This window comes from Phyllostomus discolor, chromosome 1, assembly GCF_004126475.2.
Source record: "Phyllostomus discolor isolate MPI-MPIP mPhyDis1 chromosome 1, mPhyDis1.pri.v3, whole genome shotgun sequence".
NCBI lineage: Eukaryota > Metazoa > Chordata > Mammalia > Chiroptera > Phyllostomidae > Phyllostomus > Phyllostomus discolor.
In genome coordinates this window covers 43843417-43858750 of record NC_040903.2, presented here as the reverse complement: position 1 = coordinate 43858750, position 15334 = coordinate 43843417, and the positions used below count along the sequence as shown (strand labels likewise).

At 36.8% G+C, this 15334-nt stretch overlaps 1 protein-coding gene across 15 annotated transcripts in view; it reads right to left on the bottom strand.

The window, feature by feature from the left end:
* Positions 1 to 15334, bottom strand: part of RUFY3 (RUN and FYVE domain containing 3) — a 71940-nt gene that overhangs the window by 8671 nt on the left and 47935 nt on the right. For 9 of the 15 annotated variants that reach the window (XR_004902205.1, XR_004902216.1, XM_036021728.1 and 6 more), the window contains 8 exons: positions 14785 to 14846; positions 13538 to 13603; positions 12090 to 12159; positions 8832 to 8924; positions 6969 to 7052; positions 5054 to 5221; positions 4446 to 4543; positions 242 to 361 (listed from right to left, as the gene is read on the bottom strand). Coding sequence is in view for 10 of the 15 variants with exons in the window: in XM_036021728.1 (XP_035877621.1) it covers positions 242 to 361; positions 4446 to 4543; positions 5054 to 5221; positions 6969 to 7052; positions 8832 to 8924; positions 12090 to 12159; positions 13538 to 13603; positions 14785 to 14846 (761 nt within the window). In the remaining 5 variants the exon portion in view is untranslated. Of the gene's footprint in view, positions 1 to 241; positions 2872 to 4445; positions 4544 to 5053; positions 5222 to 6968; positions 7053 to 8831; positions 8925 to 12089; positions 12160 to 13537; positions 13604 to 14784; positions 14847 to 15334 lie in introns of those variants that run through there. The other 6 variants (XM_028505716.2, XM_028505717.2, XM_028505718.2 and 3 more) reach the window with 3 other exon arrangements.

Sequence of the window (15334 nt, the reverse complement as noted above, 5' to 3'; positions counted from 1 at the left end):
CCTTACTCTTTCCTATGTATATACATCTGGGGCATTGGGTTCTAACTTCCTATTTCTTTGACTGCAAAGGATACTGACAAACTTCTAGGAATGCTAATGTATACGAAGCTTTCTGAATTCTAATTTCAGACAAAGGACACCGCAAACACAGGAGGGGGCCAGACCAGGAGAGCCCTCCTCTGCTGTCAGCCGGAGAACTGCCCACGCCCACCCTGCCTGCCGCTCCAGCCGCCCGCTTCACCGCTGCCTGATGAGCTCCTCCACTTCCAGCTGCATGCTGTTGATCTTGTCCCCGAAGTCCTGCTTGAAGAGCCGGTTGTCCAGTTCAGCAGACTGGCGGCCTCGCTCAGCCTGGCGTAATCTGGATGTGAGCCATATGAACTTGTGATAAAAAACAAAAGCCATGGTGGGGAGGAAGACCAAGTTCACAACACAAAATAAAACCCAAGAAAGAAGGCACGGAGAGACACAGAGAGGAAAAAAAAACAAACATTGCAGGACACAGGGGAAGAAATTATGGGGAAAAAGATGGAAAAGAAACAAATTCTAAAGAAAAGCAAGATGAAGGTGAACCAGGCAGAGGAAAAGTGATTTTCCATTTTTTTTTATTCTAGTACTACAGTTTACAGCCATTAGATGATTAACAACAAAACATCACTTTTTAGAAAATCCATATCCAAAGCCAACCTTAAGCACACAGTAATTAAAGTCAAATCCACTTTTTTTGTTGTTTTTATTTTCTAATTGGTTTGAAAAACCAGTTGGTTCTTTATATTTCTGTTTTATACAAATAACTGGAACTTGTAAATGGGCAACTACCTTCTTATATATATGGAATCAGAATATTTTTCTGGTCCTTCCCCTAAAACACCAATTGTATTAAATAACTGGACATTATACACCAATCCTTACCCAGGCTTTGGGTTATTATATTAGCAGAAGCCTTCGTTAGACTTTGGCCATATCTTTCATTTTCTTTTCCTACCCAGTGGTGTGTGAGTAGTGGACAAACAATTCGGCATAGGTCTGTGTAAAGTTCCTGACCATAATCTCTGGGAGACTCTGATGAACGTTTTCTTCCTTATTTCCTATCATTTTGCACCTATTTAAAGAAGCATGTGTAAGAGGTGAAACATCCAGGGCTCTATAAAGTAGAATATGGAAGCATGCTATGTGTACTCTTTAAAATTTTTTTTTTGTTTGTGTGTTTGAGCATTCCTTCTAAATGCTCATAGAAAAGGCAAGTCACCACAGCACATTGATGAAGATAGAAATAGGTGCAAAAGTATAAATAAAATAAGTTGAAGAGCAGAAGATCTTCCATGAGATTGGTCATGTGCTTGCTCTTCGACTTGACTTTGGTTCAAGTCTGCAAGGACCTATCAAAGCATACATGAAATCTATCTTATTTTCTTAATTCTGGTTTTTCTAAGAAGGTACAGAATTTCAGGAGCAGGAAGCAAAGGGGTTACCTTTGTCCCAACCTAAGCAGCTGAAATGCTGGAAATAATACCAGAATGAAAAAGGAGGAAAAGAAATTGCCATGACTTTTTCAGGAAATAAAGGCTTATTATGTAAAGCCTGTCCCCCCAACTCAAAAGTCATTTTTTAAAAATCATGTTATTTATAGGATTAGTTACAATGTAAAGTCTAGAAAGGGTTAAACCTGTGTTCACTTAAGAGAGAGAAGCCCTGTTACTTATTGTTTGCAGGTATCTATTGTGAATCTTTATTCTTAGACTAAATAATAATAAAGAATATTTACCATTTCTCTATATCCTACTCTGGGATAGTTTCCTAATAATTAGATTGTTAGTTTCCTAGAAACTTTAGCAAACCCCCATTTAAACAAAAAGTAACAGAAACTCTTAAGAAAAGGTTAATAGCACGGAATGACAGGTAGGAAACCATCACTTATGTCAATACCTCATCTACTTTACTCCGAAAGGAAAAGCAGGATAGATTTAAAAAATGTGTATTTTTTTTAATAGGAGAGAAGTGTTTTTATGAAAACTGTTCTCTCTGAACTACCTAAACAGGAAGTGGAGCAGAAGAATGGCAGAGGTAGAAGGTGACAAATATTAGGAGGGTTTTCCCAAGCTTCCACATCATTATGTTATCATAAGCTACCTAACCACTAACTTTATTTCTATGTACTTTAAAGAAATGTAAGGATGCTGTTTTCCCACCCCCAAAGTCACTACTAAGGCAAAAAAGTTACAAGCAATCTTGGTTACTGAGAATAGGACTGTAGTGAAATACTAAGTACTTATTCTGGTTTGGGGATTAAACCTATATAACAAAAGTGAAAAAGGGTCAGGTCATGGCCTAAGAGACACAGAACTACTTTGGAAGAGTCCAAGTCCATATGGTCGTCACCTCTAGTTCACTACATCGCAAGGGCAGGACAGGCTCACTGACACAGACAATGCAGCTGGAATCTGATAGTCAGGGACTGGGTTGTAAAGGCATCAGTAACATATATACAAAGCTTCAATTCCCTAGGCTTCTTTTTTAAATGGAATAGTTATTTATTGGTCAACTCAGAAGTAATTTCTCAAAGTTTATTTGGCATTTAATTAAGAACTTATACTAAATCTTCTAATTCTGAGGAGAAAATAAAGAAGAAAAAACACAGCCTATATATCAGGCTGTTTTTTTTTAAGTCCAACAAATTCAAAGTCATTTTTTGGTGATGTTTTATATAAATCAGAGCCTAAATATAACAGATTTCAGATTTCTTCCTTTTATAATCAAGTGACATCAGACTTGCGAGGTGACCCACTGCAAAATGCCTAATGATGTTGTTTTGGGATTAATTTATTTGCTGCACTATTTAAGGTCTTTGCCTGTTTCACCAAATCCTTTTCACTAAATTAATAAAATAAAAATAAAAGTGGAGTGAAAGGGGAATGAGAAAATGGATAAACAGGAAAGACAAAAATAGCAAGAGAATAAGTCAGCTTAATACTTGAAGAGATGTCATTATTTTAATTCTGTCTGCTTTAAGTGCCAAGTCAAAAAACCACTGAAAAATAATTTGATGTACTTCAAATATATAATTATGGACACTAAAATTAATTTGTTGAGTCACAAACATATAATTGCTTATAAGCAACACTGAGATAACTTCCTGAATAGACCGATACCTTTTTATTTAAAATCAGCCAAACCAGAGGTTTTGAGCCTATTTATTAATTTGCACATAAATTTTGAGTTAACATCAATATTCAGTGCCATTCAAAATGCTCCCTGGTCAAGAATCATCTGAGTAAAAGAAGTCATCCATTCATCCATTCATTCATGCATCCATTAAATGAATGTCTTGTAAATTCAAGGCACTGATCCAATGAGGGAACCTAAGAAATTAGTTAACTAACCTTAAAAAGTTCACACTATCATCAGAAGATCTGATACATGTATCAAGGGTACAAGGTAAGGCAGAAATGAGAGGTGCTATAAGCAGTATGGGTAGGTATGGATATAAGGCCATGAGAATTCCAACAAGGACAGTTTGGCAGATTATTTGTAGTTGGGAAGAGGTATCAGAGGACTTTGGGTAGGGGGCATTTGATCCTGAATGCAAAAAAATGTATCTGAAGAGCAAGAAAGTGGGGAGAGAAAGGGCATTTCCAATTGGTGGAACTACTAGGAAAAAATGGATGGGAAAAATGGGAAGCATGTCTGGGGACCAGTAAGTAGTTTAGTGGAAGTGCAAGAAGGGTGATCAGTGGGTGTAAAGGTGGCAACAGAGCCTGGCAACACTGAATGACCACAGGTGTCGTGACTCATTCGAGCTGGAAGTCACAGCCATTTCTCTTGGCACCAGGAAGACCACAGTGGTTTTAGACCAAAAGTGAAACAGAAGAGTAGCACAGAGAGAGGCTGTACTTTGTGAATGGTAGGTACTGGTGGGAGATAGCTTGTCAGAGGATGAAAATGCAAGACTGGTCTCCAGATGGAGGACTGGGCTGGAGACAGACATATCTCAGACTCATGGGTGGGAGGTGGCAGTGGAAGCAATAGAACTATTCAGGAGGAAGGGGGAAAGGGGGTTAAAGGTATTAGAAGGGCCCTCAGTAGCCCTACATCACCTTGCACCGAAGTATTCAAAGACTTTAGTGATGAACAGTAACAGAATTCACAAACATATTTGAAAGTCCTGTCATCCTTGTTAAGTATCCATCTCCTAACACATGACACTGAAATGTGATTGATAGGGTAGAGTTCTGCTGTTTAGAATAGTTGTGAAAGGCTGATGTTTCTTTAAAATGTTTTCAGCAACATGTTAGGAAACAAAAAATTTTGTCAGCTTTCTTTCTACCAGCATGCCTGGTGTTAGGCTGGAAGAATTTTACATATTTTCTGTTTGCTGAATATGTAGTACATTCTCTTCCTTCCAGCACTGAAGGCCCAAATGCTTCACTAAAGAAACAGCACTTTACCTTTGTTCCAGTTGTTTAATGGTAGCAGCCATCTGATTGGTCTTCTCTTCCAAGCGACTGTTTAGTTCACTTTTCTGCTTCATCCCTAAGTCTGAACTCTGTTATAAAAAAATTATGAGTGATGTATATATAGCATAAAATCCTGAAATAAATCACACATGCCTTTTGAACCTAGTGGTAAGTGGGGAAATAGAGAAATAGAAATTCTCATATATTTGGGAGTCAATTACCAAGTAGAGAAAAAACAAAAAAACGACATTTAAAATTAGTAGTTATATGCAGCTTTGTCACAAAAATCAACATCAGAAGGTTCATCAATTTAGCATATTCCGGTACAAAAGCAATGGAATACATAACTCAGGTGGCAGGTTAGAATGGAGCATAGAAATTATCTTGTAGGATACAAAAGAATCCCTTTCCCCACTAAAATCTGAAAAGTAGCCATAGCAATGGTCAGATTCCTAAAGTGATTTATAGGCAGCTAGCCTCAAAACGAGATGCAACTCTTTCTTCTTGTACTTAAAGTGTGACTGTAGACATCACGAGGGACAGAGGCAAGCCCTGAGACTGTACAGAGCCAGTGAGCCTATTCCTCCTACTTCCCCTACCTGAAGCTTGAAGGCAAGTTCGTGCTTGAGAGCCCTGAGATCGTCCAGCTGCTGCCGCAGACACACCAGGGCATCTTGCTTCTCACAGACATCCTTCTCCAGCATCTTCATAGCCAATTCCATCTCCTGTCTCATGCTGATCTGGACCTCCAGTTCTTTTTCAACATCCTGCCCCCAAAGCAAATAAATTGCTTATTCTCTCTCCCCATCTAAGCACAAACCATAAAATTCCACAGGCAGACGTAGACCAAATTCTCAGATCTGAATGTTCTCGTAAAATAGCTATAAGCTATCATTCAATGCAGAGACATTAACAACAATAATAATTGGGATAATTACAATAACATTTACTCAATAATATACAATCTGAAGAGCTCAGTACGCCAAATGTAGTGCTATTTAATGTGTAAACCATGCACATACCTGGGGTACTTCATCAGATACTAAGACAGAAAACTGAAATCAAGTTATTTATTTACTTACTTACGTATTTATTTACTTGTTGTTCAAGTATGGTTGTCTCCATTTTTCCCCTTTCCCTCCCCTGATATCAAGTCTTATTACAGAAATATATATAACTGTTATAGGCAAAATGTTAATTGTCAATTGTTAGCAAGCTAACAAAATATAACTTGTTAATTGCTAAATGAGGCAGTTCCACCTGTCTTTAATTTGGTTGCTGTTGACATACACGAGAGCTCAAGAAACCCCAAAGATACTTTGGGTCCCTAGGGTAACATTTCAATTACTGAGAATTAGTCAATACAGCTGACTGAATTTTTATCTTCACTTAACATGAACCCCCTTTTTGTTTCAACCATTACCACTGTAACATTATTTGGATGATGAAAGATACGAACACCTGAGGTTGTTCTGCATTCAGGCTATGATGCCCTGGGCACACCTAGGACCTTGCCTACTTGCTTGGTTTCTTTCCAATTATTTTTTTGTGATACAAGGATGTGGGACTTTGTGTGTGAAGTTTTTATCACATGCTGTTTAACTGGGGCACTCCTTTGAACATGGTTAGCATGACAGAAAATGAATCAGACTGCTTCTTATAAAGCCAACATATATTATTTGTAGAAGCTCCCTTATGGAAGGTATTTTGAGATCTAATTCAAAAACACATAGAAGGAAAACAAAAATTATTTCAAGGATGTAAAAACAAATATTTTTTCCCTCAGAAAATGGAAAATTCCGTTCCATACACTATTAGCTTGTGATAATTTTTAGTACAAATTGGGCCATCCTTCATTTTCAGCCTTCTCCCTGTTGTGAGAGACACCGCTGGGGGGCCCGTTGGTGTGTCACACCACCTAAATTCCTGGAAGGGTTCCCATACTAATACCATGGGTCTGTTAATGTACTAATGCTTAGATAAAGCCTAATGCAAGGATGCTATTCCTTACTATACATTCTTATAAATTTTTCACTTTAAAAATATTTTAAGTCTAATACTGATGACACATTTTTCTACTTATATATAAGAACACGATTAAATTCAGAAATAACAGCTAAAATAAGAGTACAATTCTACATTAATGATTTTTTGTAATGAGAAGAGATGCCCCTCTAAGGAGACATGTCAGAATCTTTGCAGGAGTGAGGACTGAGGTGGGGAGGGGGCATTCCATAGTTTAAGAAGTAGGTTCCATACACATATGCTTTTGCAATACAAACTATAAAAGCAAAAAAAAAATTGGCAAAATCCTATTGGCTGTTGAGAATACTCAGAAAATGGACTATGAAAGCATTTTAGGGAACTGGGTTAATAAGAGTAAAAAGCAGTTTTATAGGAGCCATAAAAATGTGTCAGGACACTGTTGATATTCCTGACTGTAAGGTAAAACCCCTAAGTAGGCTGTTACACGTCAACATGCCCCTGGTCTGTCAGGATGTAAGCAAAGTTTACCAGTCGTAATTGTGTTTCTTCCTTTAAATGCTTTCTTGCTTCACTTAGAGCTTGCCCTTCTGAAGATCTGTCTTGCTTAGGACCCTTGAAAAAAGAAATAAAACAGGACATTTTAAGGATTTAAAGAATCTATACAACCCTGACTGGTGTGGCTCAGTGGACTGAGTACCAGCCTGTGAACTGAAAGGTTGCCAGTTTGATTTCTAGTCAGGGCACATGCCTGGGTTGCAGGCCAGGTCCCCAGTAGGGGGTGCATGAGAAGCAACCACACACTGATGTTTCTCTCTCTTCTTCCCTTCCCCTCTGTCTAAAAATAAATAAATAGAATCTTTAAAAAAATCTATACAGTTAGCTAACACTGGCATTGCTATTTGTTAAAGAAAAATGATTATACCTAAGCAGGTATGACAATGAGTGAAGACAACAAAGAAACTGAAGAGGTTTAGTAAATTAAAAATTCTTAAGCTGAATTGGGGATTTTTTGATATTTTGTTTCAAGTCCTTGGTTAGTGTACCAAACCAAGTAGTATATGTTTTAAAAATCAGTCTCTAAAAACAAAATAACATTCACTGTCAACTATGAATTGGGCCAAAAATTCAAATGGTAATATTATTCCTTCTCTAGAGATCTGACCTCTGGTCTCTCCAACCATCAAGAGAGATCACAGCTGAAAATAAGGAGGTCATCAGAAAATTCTTCTGAGTGGTCACAATTGTTTTCACAAAGTCCACACATTAAAGTCAAAAGTTATTTATAGAAAACCACTTTGGTCCCCACTCATCCTAGTTACTTACTCTTTAGGGGCCATTTTATTTATTTGTTTATATTTTTTATTCTCACCTGACGACATACTCATTGATTTTAGAGAGGGGGGAAGGGAGGGGCAGAGGGAGAGAAACACTGATGCAAAAGGGAAACAATGACCGCTTCTCATACTCACCCCAACGAGGGACCAAACCCACAACCCAGGTGTGTGCCCTGATCGGGAATTGAAACCACTACCCAAGGGCACTCCAACCAACTGAGCTTCACAGGCCAAGGGTAGGGACTGTTTTAACAACTGGATGTCTGGATTCCTAACTCACAGTAGGTTAGAAGCACGAGGATAAAAGGGAACAGGAAGAACTTTTTAAAGAAAGCAATACTAACAGCAGTAAGAAGAGATGCCAGCAAAGACATAAAAGGCAGAAAATAACACCCACAGCCATCTGGGAATATTTAAGTACAGGTGCTAGAAGCTCTATGAATTTCAATAGCTTCTTAAAGTAGCACCATTATAATTTAATATAGAATTGCCAGTGTTGATAATTATGATCTTTAGTCATCATAAAGAGCTAAAGCATTACATTATATCCTCCACTTAAGAAGGCTTAGAAATGTACAATATATAAAAGGTATGTAAAATATGTTTAGATATATATAAAAACTTTTGTACTTTAAGGGATTAAGTTATCTAGAAAATTAGTTTATAGTAACTCATTCCCAGTGGTATCAGATAAACACTTCTTATGAAATAGTAAAATTGTCTAAAATAATGACACATTTAATATAACAAATACAACACTTAAATACAGTACTGTTCATTAGTACATAAAAACAAGAAACTGAATTACACTACTTCTTGAAGTCTCTAGACAGATGGAGATGGTGGTGAATGCAAGGAGCATCTGGAGGAGAAGGGACACCACCCACCCTCCCACAGCCTTCACTGTTCACTAGGTTTCGAGTGAAGTCTGAGTAAAAACAGTTTGCTTGATATATGTGAATGCTCACTGCTTCCTAACAGTCCCCCAGAGGCTCCCCCAGCTGCCAATGCACAGACACCTTCTCTAGGATTATTTTATAAATCCAGTAAGATTAACCTTTCGATTGGATTCCAATATGTAGGAGCTTTCCTCCTTAACTCGTTCCATTTCTTCTTGCAAGGTAATGATCCTGTTGTTTGCAACTGCAAGCTGTTGATAAAATTAGAAAAACAACCTTTTATCTTTCTTTTAGTACACAGGATAGGATAATTCATGATCTGCTAGGACACCGTTTTCAGGCTTAGATATTCTTAGAAGCAAAGAATGCTATTTATAATCCCATAAAAATGTCCTTATAGGGAACTTAGGAGAAATAGTTTGAAAGTAGGTTAGATACAAATTTAAAATATCTCCTTTTGCTGCTTTTCGTGTAAATTTTTTTAGTACCAAAATATTAATTTCAGATTGCTTACTTTAAGGGTATCTTCATGGATAACCTGTAATTATATTTAGTTACAAGACCTATTTCTAAAATGTTTAAGAGGTTACTTCATGTGTTGGGACTCATCTCATGAACCCTCCATAAGACTTTTTACAGATGATTTTTAAAAGAGTGAAGAAATGAACTCCTATATTCTCACTCTAAAAGGTGCCATTGAGCACCGAAGAGAGTTTTCATTTCAAAACCTAAAACACAGAAGGTAATGTTATTAGCAGGAGACCGCGAAGGGGAAATGCTGATATCCCCATTGCACAGGAGGGAAAAGTAAAGTGGAAACACCTCTTTCTTCCCACTGACCTCTATTCCCCACAGAGAAGGTGAAGGCGCCTAAATGGGGCTGGGAGTGGAACTGAGCAGACAGACGCCTACCCGCCAGGCAAGGCTCCCTTTCCATTGCCTCTTCACTAGCAGTGGGTGCAGGTTCTGCTTGGTTCCTGTGCTCACGTGTAAGCACAGAGGAGCTAGGGCTCAGGCAAGCTTTCTAGAGCAAGTGTGGAAGCCCATTTCTCTGTCTGCTCCATGGACCTGATGGTGTATGAAGTAACTCGGACACATCCAAGTGCACTCTCAGGCAGCGTCTTCCAAGATCTCAGCATCAGAGTGAGCATTACTCTGCAGAAATGGTGACTGCAGATCCAAATGGGCTTTCTAAATCCTCTGTGCTCTGTACAACGACAGAGTGGATGTTTATATCTTCATCTGTTTAATGCTCTTTCTGTTATATTGGTTCAGAACTCAGGAGGGGGAAAAACGTCTGTTTTTTAATTTTTAAAACTCATTCTCTTAAATCCAAAAGAGAAATGCAGGCCTTGTTAACTTTATCTGCTCTTTAAAAAGCTTACACATAATGCTTACCTATCTCTAAGAGTTCAAAGTTTAAAGGAAACGAATCTTCTTGGTAAAAGAAATGTCAATGAATGAATAAGTTAACATTTTTTAGTAAAAAAAAAACTAGGTCTGGAGCATAATCTTGTGACTGAGGGAATAAAATGAACAACTATACATGTAACTGAGTGCTTGCGAGGTGTCAGGCACTGGTCTAGGCCTTTATGTGTTAAATCATTTAATTCACACAAAAATTTTATTGTTCTTATCCCCATTTTACAGGTAAGTAAAACAAGGAACAGAGGTGTAAGTAAGTAGTTGGCCCAGGATTAGAAAGCAAGAGGTGGGACGTGAACCCAGGCAGTCCTGCTCTAGAGAACATGCTTAACTGCTGTGCCACACTGCCTCAATAACTCTAATAGCAGTAGGATCACAGTATAAAATTTCTGGGCAGAATAGTTTGAAAGCTTTGTGGGATCTAGTTCTAAGGGTCATATCCATAAATTAAAGTTTTAATATAAGAATCTATGCTCAGAAATGAAGCCCACAGAGCTGAGTATTAAAGAGGGTGTTTTTTATTTTTTTATTTATTTTTTTAATTTATTATTATTTTTTTTTATATTTTATTTATTTATTTTTAGAGAGGGAAGGGAGGGAGATAGAGAGAGAGAGAAACATCAATGTGCGGTTGCAGGGGGTTATGGCCTGCAACCCAGGAATGTACCCTGGCTGAGAATCGAACCTGGGACACTTTGGTTCCCAGCCCGCGCTCAATCCACTGAGCTACGCCAGCCAGGGAAGAGGGTGTTTTTTAATTGAATTAAGTGGGGTGCCATTGGTTCACAAAATCGTACAGCTTTCAAGTGTATTACTCAGCAAAACATCATCTGCACACTGCATCATGAATTAGGAAGGTGTTTTGAAGTTACAACAATGTTAATGTTTGTTCTGAAAAAAAAAAAAAAAAGATTAAACAGTGTTTCCTAGCTAGTATTTTTTTTTAAGACTTTATTTATTTTTAGAGAGGGAAGGGAGGGAGAAAGAGAGACAGAGAGAAACATCAATGTGCGATTGCTGGGGGCCATGTCCTGCAATCCATGTATGTAGCCTGGCTGGGAATCAAACCTAGGACACTTTGGTTCCCAGCCCGTGCTCAATCCACTGAGCTACGCCAGCCAGGGCTCCTAGCTAGTATTTTAACTTGGTTTTATTTATCCCACTGTATGTAACAGAATAGTTAGAGATAGGGAAGACAATCTCTGCCACCTGGAAAAATTTATTTAAGGTTTTTAATAAAAACATCAAATGCTATTGAAAAAAAAAGAATATGTAGCTCACACTTTGGTAGTTAGGAAAAAATATGTTAATCAGAAGTAGAACATGAAGTTATTTTTCTCTTCTTATTTCAGGGAATTTCCTAAGAGTATTCACATATATGTTCTTATCAGATTTTCAGAGTAATTGTGAGGCTGAAAGAGGAAGTATAAATACTCTCATCTGTCAGCAAGGGAACTGGGCCTTTGGAAGTCAAGTGACATACTTGCTCAGCAGCACATGACATCTGGCATGTCATGTAAGCAGGAACTACTGGTCTTCTGACCAGTGCTCTTTGTCTTATCTACCCACCACCTCAAATAGAAAATAAGGCCTTCACAGGCCTTATTTCCTGCAAAGGCCTTAACTCCAATCTGGCACACATAAATCTTTGTCTAGCTCTAGCATGTCAGTAGTACCTAAAATGTTTGTTGAATGAATAAATGATGCATATCAGGCTATATGCTAAACATTAACTCTAGGTTAGCTCAGAAAAGAAATGTAAGAAGCAACATATTTGATCAGCCTACGTTCTAGGCCTACATAGTCCAACTGGATAACTGAGACCCTTAAGAAATTACTAGCCATTCCTAGACAGAACAAGGAGTTATGACCTATAGCAGATATTATCTGAAAAGTCAAGTCTTTTTTTTCCAAGGCTCCAGAGAAATTACTTTCCACTAGTGTACATTACTAAATTCTGTAAGTCAGTCAAAGAGTTTCCAAACACTTACTTCCTCTGTCAGTTTGGTGTTGGATTTTTCTAGTGCATCCACTTTTGCCTGAAGGTTGTTTACAGTAGCACTATCAAGAGAAGAAAAACGTAACAGTCTCTTGAGAAACAGAACAATTGCCTGTAATTTCCTTTTAAACACCCATCATACTTTAATTCATTGTAATGTGCATGACTTTTGATAGACTTGCAAACTCTAAAGTAGCTCACAAGGGGATGTCTGTCTTAGTAGCACATTACTGGCACTGATGTCTGCATTTAATAAGAATGTGTTGAAGAAAATAAAAGAGCAAATGCACCATACAGTAAACTTTAAGGCTTACTTATATAAGTTATAGATATAATAACAGGCTACATGGATTAAGTGCTTGCCAGAAAACAAACACTATTCTAAATGATTTTATTGCATTATTTCACTTATTCCTTTCAACAACCCTAGGCATTAGATATCCCCAATTAAAAGAAACTCAGGCATGAAAAGAGTAGTGTCATGCTTATATTTCATTTGTCAATTGTAACCATATCTTTGCTTGATTAATATCTCCATAGTTCAATGTAGCCATTATTAGTTCTTGGTCCCCACAGAATGTACTTAAATTGGTCTTGAGTTTTCTAGCAGGAACCAAGATGGCAACTTAAATTTTGATGTAATCATGTTATGGTCTTTAGTTAAATTAAAATAATTATCTTTCATAGGAAAACTATAAACAAGATAATAATAGATACACTAAATTCTTCTTAATTATTTGAGTCTTTTTAGAACATCAATGTGCTTGAGAATACCAAAAAATTTTGGATAGTTCTCCTCAGGAGAGAGATTATGTCATGTTCTGGACAGTTCTGAAAAATACCTGATGAGTATTTGGTAAATTAATGGTAGTGAAGAAAGAGTAAATTAATACTATCAATTCAATGTGTAAATGAGAACTACAAGGGACCAATGATATATGATTAATCTAAAGGTACTAAGACAATGAGGGGTTTACCCAAGATTAGTCCTGAAAAATGTGTCTAGATCTACTGAACCCAGGGGGCCACCAATTTCAATGGTAAATAGTAGGTCCTTGAATAACATAATTTCTTTCAACATTGTCTTGTTATAATGTTTATGAGATGCTGTAGGAACTTAACTCCTGTTTATATCAATTAGCCTATGGTAAAATTGATTTTGTTATATGTTGTTTTGCTTAAAGTTGCAGACCCTATTGACAATGTTAAATGAGGACTTAACTGTATGTCACATATTTAAGAAACTTTACTGCCTTTCACTAAGGGTCCACAAAAGAGTTAAATGCCATTTTCTCCAGTGCCTACCTCAGTGCCTGGCAGGCAGGAATTCTATATATATTTGTCGAGTATTGTCTCAATTTATCCTCACTCATCAGTTTACCCTTCCCTTCCCCCACAACAAAACCCCTAGTAAAGTAATAATGTTGATTCATGCTTTACTTCAGATGTCTGTTGAGTTCTTCTACATAGTTCTTCTGGTCCAGAATTGCAGTAATCTGGCCATCTCTGGAGGGGGGAGAAAGGGAAAGAAAATAGAAATAAAATAATATTAGAAATATCAAGATCCCCTACCCCATTTTTTCATAAAACAGAATGGAAATTGTGGCATAAATACAATGAACCAGAAGACAGACCTGATGTATAACCCCTCAATGTCAGTAAGAAGGACTTGAAGGTTTAAAAAAAGACACACAAAACCCCATATTAAGAAAGCCTCTGTTACAGCCTATACACATCAGTTACTTAGGTTACAGATATAATGTTAAAATCTATCAGAGGCATTTAAAGAATTAACATTTTCTTCTCCCAACTGATAGATTTTTTTAGTTTAACTAGTATTATAATAATTTTTCCATTTGTTGTAGGAACTGCAATAAGCTGACTCTGGTGTGATAATGGTTGTTTCTCAAGGGATATACGTGCCTTTAAATGTCATTTGTATTTCAAAGTGAATGGTATAAAAGGCTTTCATAAGGATTGGTGTTTATTGTTAAATGAAAAGATCAAGTGTGAAAAGAAGAGTTCACTTCTGGAACCAACTAGCATAGTAGGCAAACATTAAACAGCCAGACTTTTCAACGGAAGATAAAATCAAGGCCACATCCCTCTACAACTACTTAAGAATAAATGATACAATCTTAGTTCAATGTCCAAGGTTGACAACTTGAGACTAATTATGCTTTCAACTGCTGAATTTATAAAGGGCATAAGGTGTGCTTTGACCTTCAATTTTTAGGTAGTATAAGAATTTTTTTAAAAACTTTTATTTTGAAATACCTGTAGATTTACAAGAGTTGTAAAAGTAATGCCGTTCCCTTATACTCCCCCTTAGTAGTAACATTTCATATAACCCCAAGATGCACATTTAATATTGTACATTAAGCTGAGAATGCAATCCTTCTTGTCAAGAAAGACCATGCTTTCAAACACTATTTGAAGAGATGAAGCACTGAATGCCTCTTATAAAAATGTTAATTCTGCTTTCCCCTGAACCACATAAGAGGAAAATCACTTTCAGTAAGCCCCTTTTAGGGGTTAGTAGACACAATGGACAGTGTTGGCACAACACTATCACAGCTGTGCCATTAGAAATTCTTTCAGCAAGTCTGTTAGCAGAATCGTTGTAAACTGTAAATACTATAAAAGAACATTAAATAAAAAAGAAACCTGATTTTCTTTGTACATACCCTTCACTACCTTTACTGCTGTTCCCATCCTTGAGATACATAGAAAAGTCTATAACACCAACCTACAGAGAGAATTTTCAAAATGTAATATAAAATTAGATTCTTTTCCCAATGCATAACATGGCTCATTCTAGACTCTCAAAATAGTTATACACTCATGATAATTACTAAAAAATTTTAATGACATTCTAATGTTTTACTTTTATTATAATCAAGAATTGACAAGGACTGTAAGTAAAGAATCAAGATTAAGTGAATGGAACTAGAAGACAAGATAGACTAACAAGGTCAACAGAAAACTGAATATAAATTTAAAGTTTCTTTCTCTTTTGCTTATTGCAGTTATTCTGCTATTGATCCCCAATATCCACTTTTAGAAATAACTTTTAAAACTGTAATTATAGTAACCATGTACATGCCCTTAGAGAAGTTTTAGAAAATATAGGTAAACAAAAGGAAGTAATATAAAACACCCATAATCCCAACACCCTGAAGATGACCACTGTGATATTTTGGTATTTATTCTTCCAAATTTTCACTGATGCATGTC